This window comes from Dermacentor variabilis, chromosome 11 (genome assembly GCF_050947875.1).
Source record: "Dermacentor variabilis isolate Ectoservices chromosome 11, ASM5094787v1, whole genome shotgun sequence".
NCBI classification, from domain to species: Eukaryota; Metazoa; Arthropoda; class Arachnida; order Ixodida; family Ixodidae; genus Dermacentor; species Dermacentor variabilis.
The window spans coordinates 15,967,066-15,989,674 of record NC_134578.1 but is presented as its reverse complement, the minus strand read 5'-3'; the positions used below and the strand labels follow the sequence as shown (position 1 = coordinate 15,989,674).

General features: G+C 43.1%; 1 protein-coding gene across 4 annotated transcripts in view; it reads left to right on the top strand.

The window, feature by feature from the left end:
- The window catches only part of pns (DENN domain containing pinstripe), a 68,921-nt gene that overhangs the window by 28,264 nt on the left and 18,048 nt on the right, over positions 1 to 22,609 (top strand). For 2 of the 4 annotated variants that reach the window (XM_075673622.1, XM_075673621.1), the window contains 10 exons: positions 625 to 721; positions 5,815 to 5,919; positions 9,070 to 9,202; positions 10,833 to 10,961; positions 13,384 to 13,505; positions 15,144 to 15,289; positions 18,359 to 18,477; positions 18,959 to 19,056; positions 19,646 to 19,717; positions 19,991 to 20,073. In XM_075673622.1, coding sequence (XP_075529737.1) covers positions 625 to 721; positions 5,815 to 5,919; positions 9,070 to 9,202; positions 10,833 to 10,961; positions 13,384 to 13,505; positions 15,144 to 15,289; positions 18,359 to 18,477; positions 18,959 to 19,056; positions 19,646 to 19,717; positions 19,991 to 20,073 — 1,104 coding nt within the window. Of the gene's footprint in view, positions 1 to 624; positions 722 to 4,079; positions 4,116 to 5,814; positions 5,920 to 9,069; positions 9,203 to 10,832; positions 10,962 to 13,383; positions 13,506 to 15,143; positions 15,290 to 18,358; positions 18,478 to 18,958; positions 19,057 to 19,645; positions 19,718 to 19,990; positions 20,074 to 22,609 lie in introns of all 4 variants that reach the window. The other 2 variants (XM_075673623.1, XM_075673624.1) reach the window with 2 other exon arrangements.

Genomic DNA, 22,609 nt, shown 5'->3' with positions numbered 1-22,609 from the left:
TATTAAGCAGTCACACTGATGGCTTCTCTCATTGTTTGACCTAGCAATTGTAATCTCTCCACTTGTGAGCTGTCCACTCAGCTAATTCAGTTATAGCATACAAGGAAAAGTTGAGCAGGAAACACTAGAGGATCATTGTCAGAGTGAAGTGATGGCTTCCTAGTTGATCTGTTGAAAGATGCTTCTGGGGACACTTAATGGTTTGTGTGTAAGTACTGTGACATATAGATACAATGGAGTGCACCCACCGGATAGTCTTCAGCCTCGCCAGGCGATTAGACAAGCCGTGCACTGATGTATTCACTTATTTCCCGCCACTTATGATTATACCACCAAGTAAGCTGTGGCCAGCCTCTTGTGAACCATTGCTCTTGAAGACTGTTGCTGCAAAGTGCTTTTATTGGGCCTTGCATTCATTTGCCAGTTCCCCAGCATAGCCTGTCATGTTCGACAGAGGCATGCTGTTTGTGGTGTAGTCAGAATGCCAGTTGTGTGTTGTCTTTCATTGCCCCGAGTGTGTTGCAGGAGGCCCAGGCCTTACGCCAACTCTGTATAATTGCCATTGCAATAAATGGTCTTAAACCATTACTACCTGGTGAGAAGACTTTTGGCCTATTCATGCAGGGAAAGTCAGCACTGTGGTCTCACCTGCTCAATTATTTGGAGGTTGAAGAGTGCCGGTCCAGTGGCAAACCGATTGATCGGAACTTTTTGACTCCAGGTAGGTTCCTTCTTTTGGAACAGCCACGATTATTTCTTGGAAAGCTTAGACTACTCAGGACCATTTGCTCAGCCAGCCTTTTCGAAGTCGCATGTTTGGTGTCTTGGCCTTGTGTGCGCTTCGCTTTGAGCAATTGTAGCTGCTTCTCTCAACCACTCGGCTTGTAGATGTGCCTGTCTTGTAACATTCATAACATTCAGCTAGTGGATATTTTGCGATCTCTGGTGAAGGACTTCATATACACGAAGTGGTGCTTAGGGATTTCCGGTGTTGCTAATTTGGAAGTACAGCAGAATCTTGACGACATGAATCTGCTGGATCTCGGAGGATATTGTGAAGTGTTTGCTACGAGAGTGAGTAGTTAGACAGGTGAGAGTAGTATCGGGCTTTACTTACCTGTGCCCACAAAAGAAACACGCAAATCGGCACTGATGACAATGGTAACATACACTCGGCGGTTGTTGGATCAAATTATGCTGCAGGCAATGAGACCCTTCTCTATGAGGCGGCATTATAGCTTCTGTAACGATAGGCAGTCACAACAGTTCAAGAACATGCTCCAAGCATAACATACACTCGGTAGTGATGAACTTTCCATAATAGAAACTGTAACGCCTAGCGACGCAGTATCAATCTTATATTGCAAGTATGATTTCCACCACAGCTGAAAACTAAACATTGATTGCATGCAAATATCAAACCTGATAAGAGTGACAATGCAGTAAAAGTGTATGATGTAGTTCATGGCAATATTTGCCCTATATGATTGCACTTGTGAGGAGTAAGAAATTAAACTCAACCATGCCTCCTAAGAAGCTTGTATAACCTGAAATGCATTATCAGGTGTGTTCAGTACTGTCGAGATTCTATTGTAGAGTGTCTTACTTGTGCCAACGCCTTTCCCTTGCATGCGGATTTTTAACATCTCCTGCGTGTTAAGGCAACATTGAAGAATTGCATTTGTAGTTGTTGTCATCAGTTGTGATTAGTTGTTTGTCAAGCAATGAATCTAATGAGAATTAAAGCTGGGAGTTTTACTGTGCCTGAAGCCTGAACCTCACAATTCCCTTTTTTCTAGTAACCATCGTCCAAGATTTTATTTGATGCTAACCATATCCAATCATGATTAATGTGCTGAGCTATAACAAGCTTTCGCCAGCTGCTAAGGCACTTATGCTGCGTTGCACGATTTTAATGGCCTAGCAAAAAAAAAGGATGGTGCCGCTTGTCCTTACTAAGCCTACTCTGGCTGACCGCTTCGCTAATTTATTAGCAAGCATAATTTATTAATAGTACAGCTTGACTTAAGAGCAAGCTTTAGTTTGGAGGCTCCTACTAAAACTCAAGTACATGGGAATGGAGAAATTGTTTTTCTCAGCAGCTACTGCAGCGAATTTGATAAGGTTTGTTGTATGTAAAAGAAAATATTAGAATCTAGTGACTGTAGGCATAAGAGTTTTATTTAGTTTGTCTATTTTCTAACAAAAGCTGTATCAAGTTTACAGCTTTGTTACTGGGCAATGAAAGAAAACTACAATTTTGTAAACTACATCTAACAGGAAGTCTCTAGCGGACAAAATTGATGTGTTATATATGGGTCTCCAATACACCTCTTTTATGCGAGTATGGCTTGTGCAAAACACTTTTAAACATTGCAACAAATTCACTGAAGGTATATAGTGATATGTCCAATTTGTCTGCTTTAGATGCGTTAAGAGAAGCAGTTTACAGAACAACAATACACTCGAAGCTTGTTATAGCTACATGGGAAATAATGCATATGATGAAGTAAATTCAGTTCTCCTTAAAATCTCCGCAGAGGTCCATGTATATAAAATCCTGTTTTAACGAAGTAAACTTGTCTTGCCAATGGACGTAACAAACGAGATTTGTCTCAGAAACGAAAAAAAAAAAATACCAACCGTTGCGCACCCAGCATATCGAGCAGGACAGCAGTTAAAAATTCCTGCATTGACTATGTTGTCGAGGAACACTGCTCTTTTACACAGTTGTGCACAGCCACACACTAGCAGCTGCTCAATATCGGAATTCTCTCACTCTGGCATGTAGCTGGTAAGGCTAGGCACTCAGGCACGCCCTCTGGAATTGCAATCTCGGAGACCACGCCAGCCACGCCTAGCTGTGCCCCGCCACATATAGATGGCGCTGCTTGTGTGGAAAACCAGTGCCGCCACTTCACACTTGTGCTGTGGCACAGCTTCGCAGGACCTCTGACATTGCGTCAGTGCGGTATTCTCGGGCGATCACTTTCGGAGGTAGTTTCACTTGCTGAAAGCGTAAGCGCACATGGCAGGCAGTGTTTATGACGCCGTGCCCAGCTCACCGTCTCCGCGCAGTGCCAAGAGCATGCTGTCAGCCATGTACCTAGACAAGTTCGCGAAATCTCGCATAATGGAAACTGTCTCTGAAAGTCTTGTAAGTGTCCCGAGAATACCATGCCAGCTGCGTAGTTGGTGCACCGTGTTGTGTACCACGTGCCACTCAAACACGACTGACTTCATTCGCATCGCAGCGTGCTAGCTGTTCCCTTCAACTGCATCACCTCTTCGCTGGTTTCACAAGAATATGAGCGAGCCAAATAGATAGCGGAAGTGAAAGACCATCACATTGGAACCGAAGGAGGCTATCATAAAAGCTGTCACGTCACGTGCTAAAGAGTCGTACGTTGCACACACCGGAGGTTCTTTTGCTGTTTTATTAAAATTTCATTGCATGCACGACCGCATAGTGGTTTGGTGTGCTGAGGAGCCATAATGTTTGCATGTTTGAAGTTGTGCACACCTTTGGGCATATATATATGTATATACACACACACACACACATGCACGCACACACACACACACAGACATACTGCAGTAAAGGGCAATAATTGATATAACAGAGTCATTTCGGCTGCCCCTTCAAACTTGTTGCAACGAGGTTTTAGGGTATCCGTTCTTGGGGCAGAGTTATGGATTTGTAAATGCCATGCTTCTATGTTTTTTATTAGCTTACCGATTTGCTGATTTTCGGCAATTTTGTAAAATAATCCAGGGCATAAGCAAGAATTCTCCTTTCTTACAGTCACTAGAATTTAACTTTCTCTCGCAAATGCATTAGGTTTCATTCAAGTTGGTCCAGCCATTGTTTAATTTGAGCATATCTGCATTTTACATCTTTTGAGCAAGCACAGTCGGAGTTGGTTCCAAGCTAAAGCTTCTTCTTAATAGTACTGCCTTTTTAGTGTCCCATTAAAGAGCTTTTGCTCGTTGTGTTATGTTTGACTAACATGCTGCTTTTTGCATTTTTCTTTTCTTTCTCTTTTTTTCTTTTTTTTTATTGCCATTTTTCTGCACAGCCCTTGCTTGGTGCGTCTTGCGGAGGCGAATTGACTGTATGTCACTCATTTCTCATAACCAACTCTACTTATGTGTGTGTGTGTGTCTGTGTGTGCATGTTTGAATGGTCTCTCGAGTGGTCTATCTCAGGCTGGCTGGCTACTTGAAACTGCACGTCTGCTGACACCACATGTTCTCTGCTAACAAGGCGAAGATGCAATGCAGTGTCTGGTGCTCTTTTTTTTTTCTGTGCTAACGAAGCTCATCAGTGGGTTTTTTTGTTTTTTTTTCTTCTGTGTCTTTTACCATTACTTGCAAGCAGTCTTCTTTACCCTCTGTCAGTCTTTCATGATGGTTTTTAATGTTAGTAACGCTTGTTAACAGACATGTTTTGAAGACTGGTGTTGTGTTTTGTTGTATTGATTCTTACGTCCTTTTGGTAAAGCTGCTGGCATACATGACACAGTCCGCGTAAAATCCTGTAAAGGAGCTGGCCATGTTTAGCCGATTCTAATCTGCTCCAAATCAATGATGTGCAGCCAGTTTTTATTAATGGAAAACATTATCATCCTCTGAAGTGTACTAAGAAGCTGCAAAGGCAGCCTATATGAGTTTCTCAGACACAAGGATTTGCACTTGGAAGAAAAACTATTCCTTGTTTGGGAATCAGGATTAACATCTTTGTCACAGTGGTCGCAGCCGTGTCACAACTGTTCTCAATTTCTATGATTTCATTGCAGCCATATGTAATGCACATCATTTTCTTGTAAATGGGAAAAAATAGCACCTTTTCAAATTTCATAATCAGAAAAGAAATTACGCTTGTAAAATTTAACGTCAGAAGAAAATTCATTTTTCATGTTAGTTGCTCTTCTAGTCTATATATAATCCTCAAAGGATAGCAAGGATTCTTGAGATGTTGAGGACCATGCAATTAATGATGGAATAAAAGAGGTTAGGCATAACATTGAGAGCTCAGAGCATATCATGTTACATTGGAGAGCAAGTGTGTGTTGGGTCATTTGCTACTTGAGAATAAGAAGATGACATCAATTTCCCCTACGGTCTCCTGCGTCTTTTGCCAGCATGAGGAAGTTCATGCTTTCTCACTTTCCTTGGCATTAATGAGTTGCCATTCTAGTCTTGTGCAATTGCTGCTTTTGTTTTTAGAGCTTTCTCCGCTTGCTGTTTGTTGTGTTGGGTTCAGCGTCTGCAAAGCAACAAGTGAGACTAGTCGCTTCATGTTATTTCAAAAAGCATGCCGAATTGGACAGCAGGGGCAGTATTCTCAGATGATCACTTTCATAAGCACTTTCACTTTTGCAATGCTGATGCCAGACGTATCGATGTCAATAGTACCAGGGTTTCTTGCACTGGGCTGAGATTACATGCTTGAAATTGTGCTTGTCGTGCTGCCCATAGATGTCACGGGCATCTATGGGCGACACAACATCACTCATACAGCATCTTCATCATCAGCCTATCTCCCAATGTGATTGCCTGAGAATACTTCCGCAGAAAATGAGCAGTAGCAACTGAAGCACAGGTACACAAGACTGCACTTTGCCTTTCTGTATGGGTGTTTCTGCCACCACTGTTTATGTTCTGCTCCACGATTCAGCATGCTTTAAGAAAGTGTGTCGGGTGTCCGCTGCTGCAGCTGCTTCTTCTGTGACCGATCCAGAGGTGAAGGAAGGCACCCGCTTTCTTTTATTTTCTGTTCTTTCGTTTTCGTTCCACCCACCCCCTGCTTAGTGCCTGTGCGTGCCCAAGTCCCCAAGAGTTTTGGTTTCCCCGAAATTATTTTCTCCCTTAAGTCGGGCGCCCTAAACGCCGTCACCAAACACCTGGCCAACCTGGGTAAGTGCGGCTCACCAGCGCCCCCTACCCTACCCTCTCTCAAACTCCTCCCTCCTCACCTTCTCTTCGTCTCACCCTGTCCTCGCCTCGAAGGTTCACTTAGTGCGGCGTGACAAAGAATGAGTCGATCAAGAAAGGCGAATGAGAAATAAAACGAAAAGAGGGAAGTACTGAGGAGGTCACGTGCTACAAAACGTGTGCAGATGCTTGACACTTACCTTCCACGGCAGCTCAGTGAATTTAATGTTCTGCTGATAAGTGCGAGGTTGCGAGTTCGATTCCCTACTGTGGCGGCCAGCTTCGGAGGAGGCAAAATGCAAAAAGACGCTTCTGTGCATCACCTTATTTAGGCTTGCATTTAACAATCCCAGGACATAAAAATTAATTCAGAGCCCGCCACTGCTGTGTATCTCATATCCCCAGTGTTTTGGTACATTTGATTCCTGGGAATGAATCACTTAATTTCAATCAGTCAGTCAGTCAGTCAGTCAGTCAGTCAGTCAGTCAGTCAGTCAGTCAGTCAGTCAGTCAGCTCGATACATGGGGAAAGGATATGTGTTCTGCATTATTACTGTTATTATTTTTGACACCGTCATTATTGTCTGGTTTTTTCCTTCTTTAGCTTTCTTGTACTCTACGCATAATTTCCACTTACCTCGCATTAAAATTTAATTAAACATAGTGCTTGTGTGTGTCCCCTGCCTTCTGTGCCCATTTGTGGCTTTCCTTTTTCTCTCTCTCTCTCTCTCTCTCCTCTTTTTTTGCATGCTACAAGAATTCAGTACACAATAGCAATTACCCCAGTCTTGCACAATGCTAAGCAGCAGTTAGTCGTGAAGCAGTTGCACAAAAAAATGGGTCCAAAATCACCATTAGAAATACTGAGACTAGCACATGTTTTCATATGGTGATGCAGTCGCTTTGTCAGGAAGCATCACATGTTTGTGCAGATATTTACATCTGAGCTTGTATAACATCGTGCCAAATGCACACAGTTCGTGTCACATTTATTGCGCACTTTCCTACCACTGTCCCTATGCTCTTCCTCTTGTTCTTTGACGTCTGCATTATGTTGTCATGATGTGCGAGTGAACATCGCCTGATGGGGATATTGTGACTATAGTCCCTTTTTCTTAATTCACAAGTGCACTTCCCTATGCTGCACATTTGCCTAACGAATGGCGTCGTCATTGTTCAATTGGAGACGAAGTGCTAGCTGTACATGCTGGGGCTTGTCTCTAATGCATGTTCTCACCACGAGTGTGACGTCTACATATTTAATGTCCTAATACAAGCAAAGTATGCTTGTACATGCTGTTTGCAAAAATGATTTAGCTGCCATTAGTTTGGCAAAAAAACGGTCTATAGTGCTTGCGTTCCCCATCATTTCCTTTTTTGGTGGAGGCTTTTAGTTGCCTATGGTCAAGTGATTTGCATCATGTCAGAGTGTGTCAGCTGATTGCGTTGTCATAGGAAATGTGATCTTCATAGCTTTAATGCGAAACATTGCATTTACTCCGGCCTAAGCCGGCTTCAATTTCCAGCTCATTGGTAAGGAATGCATAAGTAAACTGGGAAAGAAAAGCTATTTTCAAGTGTGAGCCGACTGAGAAAACCAGGAAGAACACAAACCTTTGTTGTCGGAAAGGGTGTTTTGTTTAGCTATTGAGGTTGCCTATAGCTTACTTGCCTCGCAAAATCATTCAATTTTTAGGTGGCACTGTTTAATTTTTCGTCAGTCTTCAGCATTCAGCATGCACCTTAAACCTTTGTCAGGGAAGGTAATAAGTGCCCAAAGCACCTAAGTGCTCAATGAGGGAAAAAGAGGGTTTTCTGGCTTGCGTCGACTTGCAGTGGCTAGAGCAGCAACACAGATAGTTACACTGTGTGGCTCATTTCATTCAGCACAACTGCAGTGGTGGCTCATTGGCAAGTCTCAGCTTTGACTCCTGGCCACCATGGCCGTATTTTGATGGGGATGGACTGCAAGAAACCGTTATGTACCGAGCATTGTATCTTCTATATTAAAGATACATTAGAGAAGCACCAGTCAAAGTTAGCCTGGTGCCCTTCACTATGTCATCTCCCATAGTGCCTATCTGAACTCTTTTGTTGCATTAAGCTTCATCGATGAATCAATCAACGAATCCATTAGTCAGGCAACCAACCATTTCACCAAGCACCAAGTGATGGGGCGGTGTTGTTTACTGTCCACACTGTAGCCTCGAATCTGAGCCATGGAAGCTTGATTTTGCCCATTTTGAAGTATTAGCTGAGGTCAAAGTAAGTGCAGCATTAGAGAGAGATTGTGGCATTCATTGCTGATGTGAGGAAACCCAGCCTGTTTGTTCATGCCTGTCAGGCTCTGGCAAAGTGGCATGTTGTCGGTGATGTGCAGTTTCAAGCAGCCAAGTTGTGATGTGTGAGTTAAACTTTCGATAAGAGAGATTTTCAAGGTTGCTTCATCCTTAATAGAGTCACCTATATCTCATGCATCTAGTCATATAATACTGGTTTATCTGTTTTAATGCAAGCAAACTCATTGAATATCCCATGTCGTAGATATTGCAATTCTGTCACGTCAGTTACAATTACTTGGAAAGGCAAGGCACCATTTGCAAGTTTAGACTGATGCTAGCCAGTTAACAGTTTTTGCAACTAACCTTGTAATTAATTACGTTAGAGCAGCATGTGTCCTAATTTTGGAATTGAATAGGAGCAGTTATAAAGTAATTATTATTTTAGTGTAAATCCTGCGCCTAATACCACTTCATAGAACTATGTCTTCAAAATCTGTGGAGAAATGTATTTATGTTCGAGCTAACACTTGTCAGCACTATAGAGGGCCGATAAGCGTTAGCTGGAACGTGACGAGCATGAACAGGGACAAATGTAGTTGTGTATTCAAGCAATAAAATTTTTCAATTTTGTGAGCACATCTCTCAAAGCCATGTAGTGCTATCATCTGTAGTTTCCAAATTATTGAATTTTTAATGTTTTGTGTTACTTTTGGGTGACTGCGTATTTTTTTGTGTGTAAATGCGTAAGAGAATGCGTGGTAGCCCGCGCAGTTGCATGCCGCCCAGACTCATTGTGTCCCGTATGTGCCACTGTGTGCGTTGTGCGGTGGGGAAAACTGACTACTTGCAGACCTCTCAAACCTGGTGCCAGACGAGATGCCGGCGTCGCGGGGCAGGGAAGCCAAGGAGCGGAGTCGTCGGGTCAGGACGCCGGACCTGCCCGGCCTCAAGCCGCTTCCTGTTTCCCTCTTGATGGACGTCAAGTAAGTGGTCGCCAAAAAATTGGTTCAGAATCGGTCATTGCCATGGCGGCATTCAGCAGCTCAGAGGCAGCTTAATCAGTAGTGTCAGACTTAAACAAAACCTAACCTAACAAAATTTTCTATTTAATGCACTTTCAACTCCTCTGCAGGTATTCATAAGGTCTAATGCGTTGAATACTTGTACGCATTAGACAAAATGAACTCACTGTCTCGCCTAATGTAACAAAGTTTTGGCAGAGGTATCAGTAGAGAATTGGAAAGAATGTCAGGTCAGCCTTGTTGGTATTCCATATTAGCTTACTAGCATGCAAAATACACAAGGGCTTTACAGTTGCCGCAAACACAGAGTGCTTTGCATGTGTCTGTCGTACAGTGCTTGTGTGTGTGTGCTTGTAGGCTAGTTAAGGAATAAGCACTGAAAACCTTTTGTGTTCGAAATTCCTCGGAATTTATTTGCGCATTGCCACAGCAAACGCGTTGTCGTGCCAGTCTGAGGTGGCTTTCTTTCGTGTGTGTGTGTGTGCATGTGTGTGTGTGCTTAATTGCACATTGCAGAGTCTCAGCATTGCAGGCTTAGCATTGGCTCTGCTAGATTCCAGCCATCTGTAGAGCTGGCAAAACAAAGGGGCAGACTATACGCTCAGTAGGCTCACTGTCTACCTGCCATAAACAACTATGCCCGTTGCTGAAACTAGTACATCTTTTTATTTCACTCCTGAATGAATATTATGTTGATTACTTGACTGTTTTAGATTGAACCAAGTTCTTGGTGTAAAGAAATGTTTCTTGGCAGATTTAACTGTTCTTGAATTTGCCACTAAGTGTTGCCCTATGTCCTGATGAGATGGTTTCAGAGAAAGCACTTTAGGGGGCTGGATATCAACTGGATTTGCCAGTTGATATGTAACTGAAGCACAAAAATGAGCTGTTTGGGTAGCTGCTTAAACCGATATGAATGGCACTCATTGCAGTTAGGCTTTCTTGCATTTTGTTAATTTTTTAACTAATAAATGGTTTGTGTGAATCACTAGCAGAAATGCGATTTTCCTTGCCAGTCTGGATCCCTGTTTATTCTACCCACCTCCGTGGGCAGTTCAGTGTCCATGGTATCCAGCAACCAAGCATGAAGCCTTGAATCCGATTCTTGGGCCACTGTGTCCACACTCCTGTGGGGGGCAGACTGCAAGAATGCCTGTGTACCAAGCATTCTGCACAAATTTTAAATAAAGAAAGCTTCAGGTGGTCAAGCCTACACCTTAAAGACCAGGCAGGGCATTCGATTGCATCTCAACAGACACTCTGTTAAAGGCAGATTGTCAATGTAAACACAATATTTTAGTAATAGCCATGCATGATATTCAAGTGCATCTCAAGAAACATTCTATTGAAAGCATATAAAAGTCAATGAAAACACAATGGCAGTTTGATAATGTCTATGTAGGTATTCAATTCTATCTCAACATACATTCTTTTGAAGGTGATATAAACAACACTATTCTGTTCATGATCTCTGTTTGGGTAATTCAGAGCCTTGCACTACTCTGTCTTTGTGTTGCATTGTGATGTTAACTCAATCATTTAATCCATCAGTCAATGAATCAATGAAATTATTCTCTTTGTTCTACTGCAGGACGGTGCAGGCAATGACTGAGGTCAAAACGGACATTGGCTTCGCTCGGGCTTGGGTTCGCCTGTGCCTGGAGAAGAAGCTGCTTTCCAAGCACCTCAAGAAGCTGCTCTCCAACCAGGAGCTGCTCAGGTTGGTGTTTTAGGGACAAGGAAAACCAACAAAACATGCACATGACGGAAGAACAGCTTTCTGCAGAGAAAACTAAAGAGCCACTCAGGTCGATGTTTTTATGGACAAGGAAAACCAACAAAACCTGCATGAGACAGGGCAACGACTTTATCCAGTGAAAAAATTTAATCAGCTTCACATCATGGTTTTAATTCAAAACAGATAATTTGGCACCTTCGTATGCAAGTGCAAGTCTCTCTCTCCTGCTTATTAGTCATAACCATTATCGGAAGCCCACTGCAGAACAAAGGCCACTCTCAGACGCCTCCGGTTATCCTTTCTGTGCCTCATCTGAACTAACTCTGTGCCAAGAAGTTACGTAATCTTAACATACCGCCCAGTTCTCTGCCGTCGTTGATTACACTTCCCTTCTCTTGGAGCCCGTAGTGTTATTATGCTAACCTAACCTAACTGGTTAATCATCCTGCGCATTGCATGTCCTGCCTAGCCCCAGTCCTTTCTCGTAATCTCAGCTGCACAAGGATTCACCCACATTTGATCCCCACTCACCCCGTTGTCTTCCTATATCTTAAGCATTTTAATGATGGAACATGTAAATACTAAAAAAATGTGTTTATATTCAATCTAAATGTGCAAAACACGTCGGTAGTAGGCATAAGCGATGAAAACAAAAAATATTTCGCGAGGCCTTTTTTCAGCAATAGAGGGGAAACACCAGGCAGTAAACTGGAAATGGGCTTCACCCCAATCCACTTACAGCATCACTTGGAATTTTGACAGACAGCTCTCGTCATATGCTAACCATAGGTGTGCATTTCATTTGCTTTACATCACGTCTGTGACACTACCACAGCCGAACGTGTTGCGTTGGTCTGTCTGAACTGTGCTTTCAAAAGAAAGCGAGCTGCATGCCAAACTTGTTCCTCATCCTGTGTTCCCGACCTAAACCAACAAACGATGCTTGTTGCCTGTGATTTATTGTTGGCCAAAGACATTAAGCCAGAAACTTTGTACTCAAACCAAAACCCAGCAAAAAAAAAAAAAATTTTTCTGGTATGTTGCCTGTGGGCAACACTGGTCAGTAAAGGGTTGATGCTATGCCCGTCATATTTATATCTATCGTTTATTGCATGCTTGTTAGCTATATTGGCCCCATAGGTTAGTAATGGCAGAACACAAAGATGTACGTCTTTTTTCTCAGTGAAATCAACAGGCTTGAAAAGGGCATTTCGCTAAAGCAGTAACAATAGAGTTAGGTTTTGCAGCCACTAACCCATTGTACTTTCTGTCATATTAGCCAATCTTGATGTCAATCAAAGAAAATTGTCAGCAAAATTGGACAGAAATAAACCAAGCACAAAGCATCTGTCTTTCTTCTGCAATACCTTAACACTCGCCATGCTTATCAAAAATGTGTAATCAATGCACTTCCTAGCTGCTCCTGGGCTTGTGCACTCCAGGCAGAGAAGGCTGAATGAGTGCGGTGCTAAAACGCACCAACGTTGAGACTGACAGTTAGTGAAGCGCTGCAAGTTTGCTTTTGTCCGTGTTTACTTAACATGAATGTGTGTCTACATTTATTTATTTATTTATTTATTTATTTATTTATTTATTCATTCATTCATTTGATACTGTCAACCCCATTCCTGGGGTCATTACAGGGAGGGTGATGTGTCAAGAATATGCGAAACATCATTTTCATTCTATGTAACATACAAATTCACAGACGCTATGGGTAGTTAACAACAGAAAAACAAGGAACAAAGGAGAGTGGTTATACAAAGAAAAGCCAACAAATAAGTAAATACTCATAGCAAAATTTAGCATACATCATCGCATCATGTTGTAGACACACATAAAAATAACACTTTTCATCTGTTTAAAATCTGGGCTTCGGTAAGTTTGACACACAGCTCAGATAACTTTGCCCTTGGAATTGTGTCGCATGAATGTGTTTTCAGCCGTTGTGCATGGCGCTAAACTGAATGTAATGTCGACACCGCCCGAAGCTGTGTTGTGCATTCCGTTGTGCTGATTGTCAACTAAACACCACTTAGCAAAGATTAATTGTAATAACTATGTATAACAAGTTTGCCATTTGTACTGTAAGTGCACATATAGTGCTGCCACTACCACATGCAAGGGCGGCAGTGCTTAATTATTGCAAGATTTACTCAATCTGTGATTCGATGCACAACAAACCTTGTTGGCACTGTTGTTCTTGTTGTTATCGTCGTCACCAGTGTTTGTGGTGCTGCCGTCATCACAGATTCGGGCCATAAACCCAACTTACTGCAGCTAGCCAGCTGTCATCAATGTTGTTGTCGTTGTTGATGTTGCTGTTGTAGTTTAGCCAATTGGTTGCTAATTGTAATTGCCAGTGCACTAACTGTCGCGCATATCTATTTGCATGTACGTGCAGGAGTTCCTACAAACGGCACGCATTCTTGCGGTGCGATGACGAGAAAGAGCAGTTCCTGTACTACCTCCTCACGCTCAACGCTGTCGACTACAAGTGCTTCACCAACACCTACACAGCCACAGGTGGGTAGTAGGTAGTACTATATACTTTAATACCCATGTAGTATAGTACTACATTAGTACAATAATACATAGCACCCATGACATGCAAGAAATTTTCCACAGCTAATTTGGTCAACAACATCCATCGATGTTCTTAAGCCAAATCAACCTCGAAAAGAGACATGCTGCTGCTACACGACAGACCCAGTGACTGTTGAGATGCTTCAATAATTGGGCGCCGAGTGCTTGTACACCGGCGACATCGGCTACAGGTCTGAATGCCTGAAACAAACAAAGCTTTGATAAACAAAAAATTAAATGCATTTTTATTCCTGCAAAGTATTTTTTTAATGTTTGTAGATTTCGTGTAAAAATTTTGGCTGCATTACCATTTTTTTTAGACAATAGTCGCTATACTCATCATTGTTACACGAAAATAAATGGCTTTTAAATGGAAAATAATTTCTTGCTGCTATTTTTTTTCTAGGAAGCATTGCTTAAGCACGCCAATGTAAATATGCTACATTGAGGATGTATTTCGGCACCACTTGACAGAGTTCCATGCAACTCTGTCGACTACATAGACAATTGACTCAATGCTTGAGGGAACTGCCTGTATAGCCTTCATGCAGCAGCATACATGCGCTAACGCTGCTTTTCTTTTTTCATTTTTTTTTTCGCATTTGTTTTATCAGTGTTTGAGTGCCCGGCTTGGAACTCAACTGCGGGATCTTTGGTTTGATCTCAGGTGGACCTGCTCAAATATCTTTGTAATTTATGTCCACGTTAAATTACCCCAGATGGTGGAAATTAATCCCAAGTCTGCAACTACAGCTTCTCTCATAATTATATCATGGTTTGGACACGTAAGACTCCAGAATTTAACTTTTTTACTTTAAGATATCCTTCTCATTATGCCAGGTCTTGCTTGAATAAATGTACAACAGATGAACAAAAGAAGGACTCGGTCTGTCTCCTCGCTCATGACTGCTGTGTGCAGTTTAAAAACAAAAAAACAAAGTTATTTCATCACAAGGTGGTATAGGGAGGGTTTCATGACAGTTTTCGTCCAGTGGTGACAATATGTGATACCGTGATCAGCATCAAACATCAGCCAGAGAGATAGCCAGCAATGCAGCCTCTGTCACAGCCTCGAAGTGGCGTTTGAAAAGGCTGTCAAAATGCACGGCTCCATGCCAGCGTCGGTAGAGCCAGCGAAGCCTATGCCAACGCATATTGGATGTAGCAGAGAGTGTAGAATTACTAAACCGTGACACAATAAAGTGCTTGAAAATACTCTCGCATAGCAAAGGAAATTGACTGTTTATATTGGAGTGCTTGCAAAGGCTTGCGTAGATTCCAGGCAATGCAAACAAGACATCCGATGGGTATGAGCGCTCCCTTATACAACCTTGTTGTCTTTGGTGTATGAGTTGCCTGGATTTCTATACTCAGCCAGTGTTTTCTTCCTTTTTTTCCCCCCGAGTAGCTGTTTAAGCCTTCCATTCTCCTCTGAGATGCCTTCTTGCCGTCTGCCTCTCTCGCTTCTTTTCCTCCGTGCGTGCGCAGTCATCTTCTGCGTGTCTGATGGCACTAATGGCTCCTCCTCCTCTGCTCTCAACCTCGCTTTCCTCCTCCCCCTGCCCCGGACCAACCTAGAGATGCCATATCGGGTCGTCGTGTTCCCGAGCCGCAAGCTGAGTGCCTCGACAACGTCGGCCAATGCATGGGTCAGCATCTCGGGCACCATGGGTACCACAGGAATCATCCCAGTGCCCAAGCAGTTGCCCGAGTTCGTCTGCCATGTGAGTGTGCCGTGTTGTCTGCACCTTTCGCACGGGCCTTTTGTACACACTTCGATGCCACACATATAACAGCATCAACATTAGTAGCAGCTTGATGATTTTAATGCTTCCACACTATGTTTTAGAACTGCATTATTAAGCATCTGTCCTCATGTTGTTTTTTTATTGACGTAAATTTGAGTGAGAAGTCATGTATTGGTTAAGCTCTTGAAACATCACACATACCGTATTTACCCGCGTATAACCCGCCCCTGCGTATAACCCGCACCCCTAACTTTGAACTCGGCGGAAAAAAAAAAAAAAGAACTCGCGTATAACCCGCACGTTTACCTGAAAAAAAAAATGAGCGCTAGAAAGATGCAACTCACACTCAGTGATCATTTCGTTTTCAGAACATTTATTCAAACGACCGCCACCACGTCACTGCTTATCCGATTCTTAATCGTCGCCGCTCTCACTACTGCCATCCGAGGCTTCATCGCCACTCTCAAAGACGTAGTCGTCCTCGGAACCATCCAGACTATTACTGATGGCACATTTTTTAAAGCTTTTGCGCACCAAATCGGCCGGTATCGCTTTCCACGCATCCACGATCCACTGGCACAGCAATGGAATATCAGGCCTTCGCACGCGTCCCGTCGGTGTGAGGGCGTACATGCCGTCGGCCATCCACTGGGCATACAGCCGCTTCACGTGTGCCTTGAACGGCTTGTTCAGGCACACGTCGAGTGGCTGTAGCATGGACGTCATGCCGCCAGGTATTATGACGAGGTCGGTGCTGGTCTCGGCAAGGCGAGCCTTCACCGCATCAGTGCAGTGGCCTCTGAAGGAATCTAGTACGAGCATCGACCGGCGTGCCAGCAAGGCACCTGCTCTTCGCTCCCAGATTACTCGAAGCCAGTCACCGACTAGGCCACTGTTCATCCACGAATTTTCTTCCGCACGCACAACGATTCCTGGGGGCAGTGGAATGCTAGGTAGCGTCTTGCGTTTGAAAATCACATACGGGCGCAGTTTCGTGCCGTCAGCCAAAGCGCATAGCATGACTGTGCAGCGCAGCTTGGCATTTCCGCCGGTCAGCACGCCGACTGATTTGGAGCCCTTTTTTTCCATGGTCGTGTCCATCGGCATCTCAAAGTACACAGGTGTTTGATCAGCATTTCCCACCTGAGACAGCAAATAGCTGTGCTCCTTCCGAAGTGCGATGACATATCGTTGAAAGTTCAACAACTTTTCCTCGTAGGCTTCAGGAAGCCGCTGGCACATGGTTGTTCGCCGCCGCATAGAAAATCCATGTCTTCGCATGAAGCGCTGAAGCCATCCACGGCTTGCACGAAACTCACGTGGAATGTTCAATTCCCGGGCCAACTTCAGGGCTTCCATTTGCGCCATCTCAGTCGAAACAGCGTGGCCACGACTTCTCTGCTCCTCAATGAACTTCGCAAGCTGCGTCTCGAGGTGGGGGTACGCGCCAGTCTTCGGACCCCGAAACGCTCGCCTGTTCCGGTTCGTTGCTTCGAGACTCTCTTTTTTTCTTCCTCCAGTCGCGAATGCACGACTCGTCGACGTCATGCTGTCTTGCAGCAGCTCTGTTGCCGATTTCTTCGGCAGCGGCTATAATCTTTAGCTTCTCTTTCGCTGTGAAACACTGCCGTCGAGTCGCACTCATGATGCCAAAACAAAGCAGGCAAACAGTGCAAACTGGGGTAAGTACACTAAACAGCGCCTAACGCGAGGCTCAACAATGCTGGCCTTTCGTTGGCCCTTCATCGGCTTGACAAGCGTCGATGACGATGGGGATGGCGGACTACACGGGGAGGCCGCCGCACATTGCGGTGAAGCCGACCCCCCCCTCCCAAGGAAAAAATTCGCAGATAACCCGCACCCCCACTTTTTAAACGCGTTTTTTCACATTTTGGTGCGGGTTATACGCGAATAAATACGGTAGTTCTTGGACTTAGGGACCTACTACTGTATTAACAATACTGTACTCTGTGTTATAGTAACTCAATAAACTTGAACAATGGTTACATTTCAGGTTTTTCCACTCTCATCTTCTGTATTGTCTTTTAGATTGACCTGCAATGAATAATTCTGATTGTGTAGGGTTAAATACCTGATCTTCAAAGGGTTATTAATAACAGTGCAGAAAGAAGTTGTAAGCTGCATTGCAAAATACGAGCTAAGTAGATTCGAGATACTATGTTTACTATGTATGTAATTCTTATGAAGTTATGGCAAGAGTTGGAAATAACTTGTTGCTGAATATAGCCTTGTTCACTATAATGACGTTTGTCTGTATATAACACGAAATAAAACCGAAGCAAAAGTAAGGAATCAGCAGATCCCAATGCATACAATAAGGCCTCATTATAACAAAGGTGAAGGGGGAGCCAGAATTACTTTGTTATATCTATTACTTCATTATATCCTTGAATGCATGTACTGAAGTATGAATATCTGCGGGGATTTCAAGGGGAATTTCACTTACTTCACTATGTCCATTATTTCATTATAGCAAGGTTTCACTGCATGTGTGCATCAGTTATAGGCGAAGCTATCTTGGATTTTTACTGAAAACGTCTTCTGTTCTTGTTCACATCTCTGTACCTCAATGCTCCTTGCTCAGTGCACATTCTGATCCTATTTCGCTCCCTTTACATTCTTTTCCATGTTCAGCAGCTTTTGATGCAGACTTTCTTTAGTTCTCTAGCCAGCTCCTTCACTTCTTGCCTCTTGTTTGGCTTGTCTATTCAATTACCTACCCAGTAATACATAACCATTCTGAGGGATTGGGCCAAGAATGTCCTCAATCCAGTGCCACATGCCCAAGTTGCACAAATCCAGTGGCCAAAGTTGTGGTGTAATTGGCAGCACAGCAGCAGTCAGCAGCCAGTAAATGCCAAGTGGAGGGAAGATGCAAAGAAAGCTTCGCTATAAAAAATTATGTTATGCCAATCTTTGCTTCTTCTTTTTTCCTTTTTTTTTCCCCTTCCGAGAGGCTGCACCCTTGTCTTGCGTTAGTGATGTCTTAGCATCTTTGTGTTTGTGTGGTTGCTTCTCACTCAGCACAAAAACCTGGGTCTGCTCACGACGTTACGAATTGGCCACGACAACACCGGCCTTTCACCCAAGTGGATGATTGAGCACGTTGTGGCGCGTAATGATGTCACGGGACACACCTACAAGTGAGTTGGTGTTCGTTTTATTTTGTGTGAAACGAGAAAAGTGTTGCTTGTTTGGCCGAAAAGAAGGAAGCCATATGGCACATTTCACCTAAAAAAAAGTAAGGAAAAAAATCTTTGAAGAAGTACTGACATGACATTTCTTACTTTTCATTTTTTTCCGTTAAATAAAGGTCCCCAACCTCGAAACTCTAGAAAATATGCTGGCAAGCCTCAAAGAGTCACAGCTAAATTAGTATAATAGCTTTTCCACGAAACAATTTTGGTTTCTTTGACGGGAGGCGCATGGGTCATGACGTCATTACACAGAAGGTGGTCACGTAGGACAAAGTCATGTCACATCAGTAGACCTTCATTTCCAATCCTTCAAACCATGAAATGTTTTGAAGGATTGGAAAAAAAATGACGTCAATTAAAAACATTTGTAAAATGTGCCACCTGAGCACTTTGAGATTGCACATGAAAGTGCATCTCATCATTTCAGGTTCCCCTGTGGTCGGTGGCTGGGAAGGGGCATTGACGACGGCAGCACGGAGAGGCTGCTAGTTGCCGAGCTGGTTCCAGCAGACATCGACAATGAAGGTAGGTTTTTATTCTTTTCCCGGTTTAGCCATACATTGTAATAGTAGAATTTGCCCAGTGTTGAAGTCTTTGTTCTCTTTGAAAGGTATCAGAGAGCTTTAGCATGACGTACATAAGCAGACATAGGGGTTTTGTTACGCATTGCCATTGTTTAATCATATGGCATATGCTGTGCTGCCATGTTATGCTGAACATGTAGCAGTTGTTTCTGTATATGCTAACATTAGTGTCTCTATTTTTTTTTTATCAATGTCTGCAGCAGTGCTCAACTTTCCAACACCCCTTGGCAATTTGCGAAAACCTACTGCAAACTGTTTTGTACAAGTTGTGGGCCGCGCCGTCAAAGTTGCAGATTTTTCCACTGCCATGCAACAAAAGTAAAGCATTGCAGCGTGCTTATCTTTGACCGCTTTATCCGTCTCGCATTTTTATGTGCATCCAGTGCTTTCCAATCCCTTGCTGGGCATTGAAGCTGTGAAGAAGTTGGGCTTATTGTGGCTTCTGCTGCAGCCAGTGCCTCTTGCTTTTGTGTGTGCATTTTGCAGCAGTCAGCACATGCTCCCCACTAAAAGGTATTTCCAATGTGCAGAGCTGATGGAAGCCTGCCGAACGCCACCTCGATGCCGGTCGCCTAGCGTTCCACGAAGGCCTAGTGAACCCCGTACGTTGTTAAGTTGCTAATTTTTGTAGGTGTGGTGATGCGGCATACGTCGGCTAAATTGGGCCATTTTCCACCTATAATGTAGAATTAATATGCTGTCATTCAGATTGACATCACATGTGTCCACTGGCCGTGTTTGTGTTTGCATGTCTAAGGGCTTCGATGGCACGTAGTCTTCTTTTCACGGTGTTAAAAAAAGGTTAAGCTCCTTGTTAGTGCATCGGATGACATCTTGTGTTGCTTAATTACTTGTTTTCTTTCATTTTTGTGCAGGGCTAACCATTCCAGAGATTCAGCAACTCCTCGGCGATGCAGTCAACAACATAGTCAAGTACTTCTACAAGTCGGAACGAGAGGTCAGGATGACTCATTCACTTTGCTCTTTATTTGCAAACTCTCAGCCACATAATGAAATTTGTTAAATCTGTAAGTAAATCTATCCTCACATTAATGTATTTCTCTCAAGTACTTGTCACTTGTGTGATTGTGCTATTCTAACTGAAATGCCAGAACAGCGTGCTCATTCTGGTATAGATCCATTGACTGAGAACTTGAAAGTTTTATTGCTGAATCAAGTATGAAATGAAATCATATTATGGGGTTTGATGCCTCAAAGCAATTTGCAAAGGGTTGTAAAGTCAGCATTGTGAGTTACATTCTATGAATGCAGCATATTATCTATCATCAGTATGTCTGATAATAGAGTTGGTTACTTTTTGTTGGTTAACTTTTTACAAAATAGGTAGGCATGTGTGAATAGTGTATTTTGTGTTTGGAGTGAAATTGAAGTGAATAGTGATTTGGAAGGAATATTTTCAAATGAAATATAGTCAATGTCTGCTTTTTCAGACTTCCTAGAGGCCGTGAAAACGGCGTGAAAAATTGGGCAGTTTGAAAAAAATGAATGCATGTCTTTTACTGCCCCCAAGGGCTCAAATTGCCACACATCCGAAATAGCTCTGAAGGCCTGCCAGTACACTTATTAGGCATATTGGTGCTTGTAATGTTACAGGAGATGGCGGGCACATGCGTGTGTAATTAAGGAATACATACCGTGTCCTGTGACAATTGTCCCTTCCCATTCATGGTATGCTTTATCGTGTAACACTGCGGTCGTGGGGTGAAGTTGACATTTGCGAACCGGCATTATGCAACGTTTCATGTTTTCCGAGCTTCGAAGCCATTGGCGAGGATTACAAAGGCAGAGCCGGCACCATTTCTGGCAGCAGCGAATTGTTTTAATGAAGAGCACTGTACCGAACAGCGAGAAGCTTGGTAGCAAATGTCGAAGTAGCTAGGCCTAGCGTTGCCACGGTGGTGGCTATAGCTGCCATTGAATCTGCGTGCAAGAGCACCAGTTCGAGACAGCAAGATAAAATGGCGGCAGTGGTGGTTTTGATTAATGCCGTATCAGACCTGAAGTCATGGCAATAACTCTGGAAAGTCGGAGGCAAAGGGTGTTTCTGTGTGAAATTTTAGACATTCTTATATATCAACTCTGTGGAGTGGGCTGCATGGCAGTACTACAAAGGCGTTCGAATTATCAGGCATGTCCAAAAAATCGGGTGTCCAGAAAATCTGTTGTCGACTATAGAATAGCTCTGGTGCAACGAAGTTGCTGCAAACTCGTATGCATAGGAACTACTGTATATTGGAATTAATTGTTCTATGAAAGCAGAAGACCAAAATTTGGGACAGTAAAACTCTTTAACTAAATGTCAAAGATACAGATAAACCAATGGATAGCAAAGCATGATGCAACTGCCTTTGTGCATGTAGGAAGTTAATGAGAACATGAGACTGAAACAATGCACAAATAAAAAATGCAGACTATTGCAAATGACTAGAGGATGCGTAAACAGAAGATGGTGGCATACCAATGCTTTTATTCTGATTAGGTGTCTCGCTTACACTTATTAGACATCTCAGTGTTCATACTTTTACTGGAGATGGCACAGGCACAAAGAGTGCATACTGGGCCCCATTACACTGCACATATCCCCTTTTGACTTGCTTCACTGCACTGTGGATACGCTTCACCGGATAACACAGCTGTATTGCAATGAAGCTGAATATAAGAAACCTATCATTACACTTTGAAAAGTCTAATATTATTTATTTTTTAAATACGAAGCATTTCTTGGCAAACATTTGCCACTTCGACAGTATCTTTCTATTTATCTAGCCACCTACGTCTTGGTGCTCTCACGGTCGTTTCCTTAACTTGGTGTGTACCAAAATTGGCATAGATGACAAGAGTGTATGACGAAAATAAATGATCGGTCATGACGTGGATATCATGACATGTGTCATGTAAGCCATGAAGCAGCTGCCTATGTCTTGGTGCTCTCATGGTCGTTTCGTTAACTTAGTATGTACCACAATTGGCATAGCATGACAAGAGTGTACAACGAGCATAAATTATAGGTCATGACATACATGTCGTATAGGTCATGAAACAGCCGCCTACGTCTTGGTGCTCTCATGGTCATTTGGTTAACTAGGTAGGCTCCCCAAGCACTGCTTCACATAACATCGATTCCCACAAGGCATGGGATCTGCCATCTTTCTTTCTAAGCGAATATCGAAATCAAGAATTGGACGGAAACCCTTGTGGTCGAGAATATACATGGCAACAGTTGAAAGTGGACACTGACCACAAAAGTTCATAAAAAGAAAGATGTTTCGGCTCCCACATGGGAGCCTTGTTCACAATGAAGTTGAAGATGGCAATGGCCTAATTATGTAGACTTTAATATGTAACGTAGCAATGTGCATGCGCATGGGGAAAGTTGCCATCATTGCAATGAATTGTGTGCTCGGTGATCTGAATTGTCAGGGATTCAAAAGAAAGCCCAGTTCTTTTCTTTTTCCATTATCTTTGCATTGTCC